We start from the raw sequence: 9487 nt of genomic DNA, 5'->3' as shown, positions 1-9487 counted from the left end.
GTAGGCGTTCGTAATGATTAAGCTGCTTGACTTTCCGCTCCCGTTGTGAGAGCGGAGGTGGGATGTGCTTTATTGAAACCACAGACAGCCCCTAGTAGTTCAGATCGAGCCGGCCCTCGGCGCAGTAACACAGCTGCCCCGGGTCACAGCCATTTCTCACTTGGCAGATTTTGTAACTGGGTACCATGGACAGCACATTCTACAATCTGGACGCCGCTTTGTTCTTGCAGATCTGGCAGCACTTCGACACTGATGGTACTTACACTGAACAGTAGTAACTGTTTTTTTTTTTTTTTCTTTTTTTTTTAATAATTTCTGTAATAGCAAACTTTAGCAAATTTTGACTGCAATTTTCATTCAAATAATTAACTAATATTATTTATTTTTTCAGATAATGGATTTATCAAAGTAAAGGAACTGGATGCCTTTTTCCAGCATTTAATGAAATCGCTTGGAGTGAGCGTGAGTACAGAAACTGACATTGGCAGATTAAAACCAAAAGAAAAAAAGAGACAATATGCCAAGAAAACTGAATGATTGTATGATACTTTATATAAAACAGGATGTTTAAAGACAAGCATGAATTCTAGATTTTTTGTATGGTGTGTATGATACATAATGGCATTTGGGGGGGGAAAAAAGCTCATAATGATCCAACAGGTTTTTTTTTCCCTCCTGAACATTAAGGATGAAATGACAAAAAAGAAAGTGCGAAGGTTAAAGGAGAAGCTTACTTCCACTTATGGCTCAAGACCAGATGGCCATCTGCACATCCAGGAGGTAGCTTTAAGAATGTGTTGCTCATATTGAGGACATATGGCATATGCTGATATTCATAAATTCATAATTATTAATTCAATTGATCCTTTCATGTCTTACATTTATGTTGTAAGACAACATAAATGTTACAGCGTAAATGTGCCTAATATATATATTTTTTTGCTCCAGCTGGCTAAGATGCTTCTGCCTGAGGATGAAAAGTTCTTGCTACTTTTCCGCAGAGAAATACCACTGAACAACAGTGTGGAGTTCATGAGGGTTGAAAAATGCTTTAATATTCACACTCAGATCATTCCTTCCATAAACTACATTGTGTTTTGTAACAGTAACGCTGATCATTACAAACAGGGTGAAATTGTGATGTCCTGTTATTCCCTTTCCTGGCAGATCTGGAGGAACTATGACACAGACAGCAGTGGGTATATTTCAGCTGCGGAGTTACAGGTACAGAATGAGACCTATGGAGACCTCTTATTATTGTTGTTTTTTTTCTCATATGTCTGCTTCTTATGTTCTTCTGTCACCAGGGTTTCCTTAAGGACCTATTTTTGCACCATAAGAAGGAAGTTTCCTCTGACAAACTCCAGGAGTATGCAGACACCATGGTAACTTTACTCCGCCCCAGTTCCTACAAGATCCATAAATTACTATTAATGTTTCCACATGAGTAACGCTGATGGTCATTCTGATTCTTTTAGCTCTAAAATGTGTGTGTTTATTGTATTTTTTATTTTTCTGACAGATGGCATTGTTTGATAAAAACAAAGATGGTCACCTGGATTTGAACCATTTAGCGAGGTAATTCTGAAGACATGTCTCTCATGACTTGCTGCTCTCATTTCTTCTAAAAGAAACTATGACAATACATAATTATGAGTTTATGTTTCAATATGACCAGATTCTAACACAGGTGAATTGTTTCTGTTTTTTATGTGCTGCCATCTAGGATTCTTGCCCTAAAGGAGAACTTCCTTCTGAAGTTTGAAATGGATGTACGTCATTTGACTGACTTATTTATTTAAGGGCCTTTTTGTTATTGTGAAAATGTCTAATTATGAAACATCTTAATTATATTTTTTTATTGTAGTCATTTACGTGCCTCGCTATTTATTATGTGGTTTTTTAGGCTTGCAGTCAAGAAGACAGAAAAAGAGACTTTGAGAAGATATTTGCACACTATGATGTGGTAAGGCAATAATACTTGTTCTTGCTAAAATTATGGTCACTATATAAATAAATGTAGTAAGAATTGGACCTTTAATATTTCAGTCCAATAATTTGTAGGGCTAAGTAAGATTTTTAATTATTTATCCAGAGTAAGACCGGGGCCTTGGAGGGACCAGAGGTGGATGGGTTTGTGAAAGACATGATGGAACTTGTCAAGGTAACTGAATTATTTATTTTAAAGGTCTGGAGTAGTTGTACTAAAAACAATCACCTTTTTTCAAACCATTTCCTCCAGCCCAACTTAACAGGAGGTGACCCGGACAAGTTCCGACGGGCCTTGCTCAGTCACTGCGACATCAATGGGGACGGGAAGATCCAGAAGAATGAACTTGCCCTGTGCTTGGGACTGAAGCTGAGCTAAAGTAGATGAAGAGAACATCATCACTGAATACCATGAAATGCCCTTTATAGTCTGACGCTCCAGTAGCATTTAGCCTTGCGGAAGCATTAAAGCATTGCATGGTGGTGGTGACAGATCAGTCCATTGCTTGGTGTCCATGGGACTGTATGAACCTGTAGCTTATCAAGTAGACGTGTTCATATTTGTTTGTTGGTTATTGTACACATGGTTCAATAACTGATTAGAATTCCCAAATTTGAAATGTGTTTAAAGACATTTAATAGGATGTCCTGAATATATGATTAGCTGTCGATAGATATTTAAGATATTTACAGCAATAGAAATGTGTGCTACATACCTTATGGTGCGTTGTCATAGTATATATTCTAATCGTAAATCCAGAAATAATATATATGTATTATATACTAATAAAAAATTACACACAATTAAATGTACAATTTTACAAAGGATAAACAAGCAAGGGGGTGCTACAGAAAAAGAATAATAAACACCAAAATGTTATGTGAAATTGCTGATTTCTGATCAGTTTATTTATGTTTCAAGATTTTTTTTTAAATAAAATGTGACTAGTTGTGAAAATTATGAGCAACTGACTTTTAGATGAAAAGTGAGTTAATTGTCATTGTGAAGCACAGCAAGCACAGCACACAGTGACACAACGAAATGTGTCCCCTACTTTTAACCATCACGCTTGGTGAGCAGTGGGCAGCCATGACAGGCACCTGGGGAGCAGTGTGTGGGGACGGTGCTTTGCTCAGTGGCACCTCAGTGGAGCAATTCCAAGGCTCCACTAAACCAAGTACATCTCCATGTTTAACAATGTTGTGCAGCAAATAAAAAAAAAAAAAAGGTAATCTGATCTTATATTGACTTGGATGTTTTGATGTGGATCATGAATACAACATGCTACCGATAGTGTTTGTTCAGTAATGTTTAGGGAATGAACTTGAATCTATTTAGTGACCACTAAGAGACCACTAACTAAACGTCTGCTTTAGTCACTGAGTCATGCGAGTGCTTATGTAAATGTATGTGTATAAAGGAGATGTATTTGGCTCTGATGCCATCTGCCCCTATCTTGGTTGTATTTTAATAAAATATCCACATCCAGAACCCTGATTGCTTATTCCATTAGGAACTTGCCAGTTCTCATGATTCTCATGCTTCCTTAACATAACTCTCTAATTCCTGCATAGGTTCTTCTATGCAAGTTGCTGCAGTCAAATTTAAGTCTGGTCCTGCAGATGGGCATCCTACCCAGGCCCCTGATTCCTGTAATTTCATCAAGCCGACTCTCTGCTCTGGCTAATGGCACTGCTGCCATCTGTCATTAGGAGCCTGGCTCTGTGGTTACGGTGTCAATCAAGGTCGCTTGGCCTGTGCTCCTTCATATTAGACCCATCCCTTCCCGCTCTTGAGCCACCCTCACAAAGAGAGCTGTCAGTAGTTTGGGGGATTCAGGCTGTGGATAATTAGAGAGCCGCTCTGGATCTGGAGAGCGGTGGGACGCATCTGAACAGGCGTTGGGCTGGAGGGTGGAGAGCAGTGGGATGCAGTTCTGTGTGTGGTGACCCTCACACAGCTGAGCCTCCATAAAAACACAGGGTCTGTGGGGTCTGACAGCTTAATTACCACCCGAGTACTTGACACTGAGGGGTTCAGAGCCTGTGACCTTTCCAACTCCATTCTGTTCTGTGGGGAAGGAGCATTTAATGCAAAGTTTGTGGTTGGCCTAATTAATTGCAGTGCACTAAAAATTACCTTGATTATGCAAATTATGTTTGGTCGGCTGCTTCTAATTTATCCCAACTTTTTTTGCTGAGGCACCACGAAGAGCTTTTTAAACGAAAGCTAAATCAACACCATGGCCCGCACGGCATTAGTTCATAATTATCCTGTAACTCTTTAAGTTATTTTGGTTGGCTGCGCTGCATCTTGACAATTAGTACTGCTGTTATTTACACAGTAACAGATTATCCTTTCAGTATCTGGCACCATGTAAGGGTTTTCCTATTAGACACGACCATACACGGTCATGTAGGGACCCCTTCTGGTCAGAAAAAGTTGACCCAGTTCATCAGGTATCTTTTTTTATTCGTTTTTATTCGTCAACAGAGCTAGATGAGAGTAAAGGATCATGTTTCCAGCTGTAGTACTAGTAGTATAGACTACAGGACTAGTATGGCCAGATTTGTTTTGATATTTGTGGGTAATATTCGCCTGTGTGAAGTCTGACCTTTTACATGGTGAACTCCATGTGAACTTGCAATGCGCTCACCCAACACACACTTACACGGTGGATGCACACTTGCGGAAACCCAACCAAGGCTTTGGAGGTATGGGAAGAACCAAGATAAGACTGGCAGGGCCCAGCAAGGTCAATAAATTATGGTGAGGTTCGGAAAGCCCCCGAAAAGGCCCAACTGTCACAGCTGGGTGAACAGTGCTTAATTCTGGACTGTTCATAACCATAACACTTAAACTTTGTTTTTCTATGGGTTTGACTTGTAACTGTTTGCATTAAGGAGCACAGATAAATAAGATATTGGTGGGGAACATATAATGATATATACATATATGCATGTTGTATTTGTATACAGTAGTTATTGAAATATATTATGAATTGATATTTGGTGTATGGCTAAGCACACACACACACATAGAGGAGACAAAACCAGTCCTTGAGGCACTCAGATCCTGGGAGTGAACATGAATCTAACACATTTTAATTAAACCTTACATGCAGAAAGAATTTAGATAACACACACACACACACACACACACACACACACACACGCAACTTGAGCACACACACAAATATTTCTTCTTTTTTAGGTCAGATTTCACACCATCAGTTAGAATATTGAATATTGGTTGTCAGCCCAATGAGGGATAGACTGATGATCTGGGACAAATCAGTTGGTGGGAATATTGGGGGAATGCCCCCATGGGGGACTTATCTATGCTGTTTTTCTTAAGGTCCATGCTGGGATCAGTGATGTGTGCTGGGACCACGACTGCTATATTCTGTATTAAAGAAGCTGGTTGCAGGTCCAGTTATTTCAGACTTCAGTCTATTTCTCTGAAGATTTTGAGCTGTTAATGGCCAAATTTCATTTACAAATATTTAATCCAAATAAGGCAGCTGTATTTTGTTTAATTCCTGTCTGGGTCTGACCTGTGACATGAATGCATCTTAGCAGAAGACAATTCCTACATAAAGCTGGAGATGGAGAGTGAAGGAGTTTAAAGGCTGATTCACATTAAGCATTTACATGATTTACTAATGATTCAGTGCTCATGTGGTTTGTCCCTAATGTAACTGCTGCGACTTTATTCGGACAGATATTCTGAATCAAACATAATAGAAGCAATTTGAACTAAATGTTGTTTCCTTTTCATATCAGAGCCTGCATGGTGTTTTATTAAAAAAAAAAGACCAGATCACTTCCAAGCACTCCCCATATAGAGAAAGTCTATGTGTGAGTTAATGAAGTAAATTATGTTTGAGTTAATTATTCTATCATTCTTATATTTCCAGCTCCACACCATTTTATAGAATATGCACACCTTTTTAACAAAAAAAAAAATTACAACGCTGATCCCTATAAATGAACGTGTGTGCACAATTTTATTTTCTATGGATCCATCCATCCATCCATCCATCCATCCATCCATCTATCTATCTATCTATCTATCTATCTATCTATCTATCTATCTATGCTTCCCTGAGCAGGAGGGTAATGTGTCTGTACGAACACTAGGTGGCGGTAGCTGCTCGGCCTTAATTTTTACTCTCGAGGTTAATAAATCGCCTGTGTAGTTTATAAAAGACAATTTTACACTTGCTAATGTATTTATATTAAATTTTCAAATGTTTGCGTGTCCTTCGTTCCGCTTTCTGTCACTATTAGCCCTCCTGTATGACGGCGTGTGCAGGAAGGCGGGGCGAGACGCCCGGTGACCCCGTTGGTTGCTCCAAGTAACATTTTTTTGTCCTCTTTACTGTCAGCTGTCGCCTGAAATGTCATTGTTAGCGACAGCGGCGTAAGGGGCGCTTTTGTTTCTGGAACCATGGGACTTATACCAGCGCGGAGACTGAGGCTGCCTTAAAAATCACAAGGTTGCCTTCGCCGCGTTGTTACCCCCCCAAAGCCCCGCACTGACGGGGACACCGCGACAAAAAAGTCTCTGAGAGGAATTCTGTCTTTTTTTCTCTCGACCTCACAGAAGAAAAGCTGTACATCTCCATTTTTGTTTTTTAAAAAGGCGGGAGCGAGAAAAAAAGAAGCCGGTCCGTCTCTGTTTGTCTGTAAGTGACGACAGCAAACAAGCCGCCGCGGCGCGTCGTGGGGACCGGAAAATGGAGACGGTCATGGAGCGGGAGTGCAGCGCGCTCGGGGGACTTTTCCAGACGGTCATCACCGACATGAAGGTGAGCTCCCGCTTCGCCGTCGCCTGGTCGTGGTGCGGGGTGACAGGGCGCCCGCCCGGGGTATTATAACCACCTCGCCGCTCTGTCGCGACCGCGTGTGGCGACAACACGATCCACTCACGTTCCGTTCTGTGTCCAATATTCAGTACGCAAGGTAGTAGTATTATTATTTTTTTAAATGCCTGTAGGGATGGTTATTAGAAACGAGTCAGGTGCGGTCGTTGGTAGAGGATGGCGTGGTGACATGTCATCAGTGGAAAGTCGACCCTTGGCAGTGTTTTGGAGGGCCAAGATCATTCTCATCCTGCAAGGTTCCGGTGTTTTTTACGCAGGTTCTGCCCAGAAACGCCTGGGTAAAACCTGCATGCAAAGAACATGAGCCCCCCCCCCCCGACACCCCCTTTAAGTTGCGGGGGATTTGCAGGAGATCCCCAACCAGATACTGGTGGTCTACAGGCTTTAGCTAGGTTTGTGCCACTTTGATGATCAGATGCTTAGTGATGGACTAATGATGAATCTGGCCGGTTGTGGGTTGGTCCTGCAAGCCCTGACCCAACACACTCAGCGGTCCAAGCTCGCCAGAGCTTCCAGCACCGTAGGAGAGAAGGTTCGGAGAGTCGGGCGCCCATTTTGAAGTTTGAATGCAGGTCAGGCTTGGCGTGCGGCATGTAAAACATATTTAAATGAAGCCGCCAGACAGGTCAGACTCACGCAGTGTTCTCTACCTGCTCAACCTCTCAAAAAGCCTCAGAAGACGTCACCACCGAAGTTTATTAGATCAGACCCGGTCTTCGTTACAGAATTTGCTGTCCCCTGTCGGCGTTTTGTTGGAATAATTAAGCAGTCCGAGTGATTTCAAAACACCGCCGTACCACTAAGCACAATAGCGTAACATTCTTCATTGTTGGCTGAGGGATTTTCCACCGTGCGGGCTGGTGCGAGGGCGGGCGGGTGGGTTTGTGAGCCTTTATTTGCTTTTCAGTATTTGCGGCTAAATTCAATCAGTGCACTGGCTGTTTGAGAGACTCTGTGTGTGTGTGTGTGTGTGTGTGTGTGTGTGTGTGTGTACGTTTGGGCCTATTAATAAATCATGCAGGCCTAGACACTGTTCACATAGCTCCATTGTGTGAACAGATGTATTACCATTCATTAGTGTAACTGGAGACCGGCTCGTAACATGGTTATTTTTCCGTATCCAGCGGCACCAAAAGAAGTATTCATCTGTAAAACAGCCCTTAATTCAATGAGAAGGACAGACTCTGTGTTGACACCTTTACGTCCCGTCAACGTATGGACATTAAATACATAATAAATGTTAATAATTTCACATCACTGCCGCATTTTGGCATGGCCGGGGGGGTTAAGGTGATTCATTTCCTGCACCTCTTGTTATTTCTCAGTAAGATGATCTTCATCATAATATTCCACCGTCGTAATCGTCCAGCATGGAATAATCCTCCGCCTGTGGGGTGAGGCGGAGATGGAATTACTGAGGTGCCGCCGCGCTCTGGATCCAGGAAAACCCGTGGCCATTACGCTGTGGCTTATTTAAACGACACAGTTCCACGCTGAAATATGGAATATTCAGCAGTTGGCAGCATATGTTGTGTTGATGTTGTGTGAATGATGGCTTTGGGCGTGTGTTATTGTCTAAAATGAAAGCGGTGCGGCGGGGATGCTCTGACAGCGCTGCCGGGTGGATCAAACTGCAGCGTCATCGGCCCTTTTCACGTGTTGTCATGGCAACGGTTGCCAGGCCCTCACGATCAAACAAAGGGGGCCGAACTGAGCCGTTTAGACGTCACACTCCAGGCCCCTGGTGACGGATGTGGGTATAGAACTGGAGGAGGAGGTGACGCTGTCCATCAATACCTTCTGAAAGGACAAGCGGAAACGGCGCGGCTATTTACAGCGTCCGAGTGCTGGACTTCTGATCGGTCGGGACGCTCTGGACATCCGGGAGACGCTGGACATGTTGACCCCTAAGGTCACAGCTGCAGAGTGGGCCAGCGGGTTTGACCCAGACTGCCCCGATGACAGATGCGTAGGCCAGACGCACCACCATACGCATCCCCTGCCTGGCCTCCCTGGCCGGAGCCACTTATTTATACATTCTGCCCCACTTTTCTGGGTCCAGCAGGGAGCGAGGGCAGGCCAGACCGGAGTCAAGCGCCGTCTGTGCGTTTCAAAGAGAGGGGGATCTGCTCCTGTCTTCTACATCACTAGCTTTCAGTGGTTTAATGAGCTTGTGGCTGTTCTTTACATTTTACTCTATCTACTCATTTGTACTAAATGTCATTTCTACAGTAAAACCACTAACAAGAAACCAAATTGAATTGTGGACAAGAACATTTTTTCCCCCATTTTCTGTTCTACCAAAAATGAATCAAACTTTTACCATAACAGAGAAGTAAAGCCAAATGCAAAACAGCAGCCAACACAGGTCTGTCTTATGTACTTATTTTGTTTCCTGCATTTTTTGTGCATATATATATAAACAACATTTAACCAGAAAAGTTCCATATTTGAAAAAGCTTTTAGTCTAGAACTACACTTAATCCACAAATAGCAAACTGACCCTCAAAGACTATTATAAGCCTTGACCTTATCTTTAGGTACATCTGGTTTTAGGATAATTCTGTACTTTTTAGTCAGATTAGAAGGTATGAGAGTGTCTCTGTGTA

At 42.4% G+C, this 9487-nt stretch overlaps 2 protein-coding genes across 8 annotated transcripts in view; both read left to right on the top strand.

Moving 5' to 3' along the window:
- The first annotated feature begins 114 nt into the window (after positions 1-114).
- Positions 115-3481, top strand: LOC114774232 (secretagogin-like). 2 transcript variants are annotated; one of them, XM_028966159.1, is made up of 11 exons: positions 115-255; positions 392-462; positions 688-780; positions 949-1038; positions 1168-1224; positions 1308-1385; positions 1523-1578; positions 1727-1772; positions 1907-1966; positions 2096-2164; positions 2243-3481. In XM_028966159.1, exons 1-11 carry the CDS (start codon positions 186-188, stop codon positions 2366-2368), a joined length of 816 nt encoding a protein of 271 aa, XP_028821992.1. In that variant the 5' UTR covers positions 115-185; the 3' UTR covers positions 2369-3481. The 2 variants fall into 2 exon arrangements, with proteins under 2 accessions (XP_028821992.1, XP_028821991.1); XM_028966158.1 differs by having other exon boundaries at positions 949-1224.
- Positions 3482-6342: 2861 nt separating this feature from the next.
- LOC114774226 (protein MTSS 1-like) overlaps positions 6343-9487 on the top strand; it is a 31810-nt gene continuing 28665 nt past the window's right edge. For 3 of the 6 annotated variants that reach the window (XM_028966147.1, XM_028966149.1, XM_028966150.1), the window contains exon 1: positions 6344-6803. In XM_028966147.1, coding sequence (XP_028821980.1) covers positions 6732-6803 — 72 coding nt within the window. In that variant the 5' untranslated portion in view covers positions 6344-6731. Of the gene's footprint in view, positions 6804-9487 lie in introns of all 6 variants that reach the window. The other 3 variants (XM_028966146.1, XM_028966151.1, XM_028966152.1) reach the window with 3 other exon arrangements.

The sequence above is a fragment of the Denticeps clupeoides genome, unplaced genomic scaffold, assembly GCF_900700375.1.
Source record: "Denticeps clupeoides unplaced genomic scaffold, fDenClu1.1, whole genome shotgun sequence".
Lineage (NCBI taxonomy): Eukaryota > Metazoa > Chordata > Actinopteri > Clupeiformes > Denticipitidae > Denticeps > Denticeps clupeoides.
The sequence above is the reverse complement of the archived record's forward strand: the minus strand, read 5'-3'. Positions and strand labels throughout refer to the sequence as shown.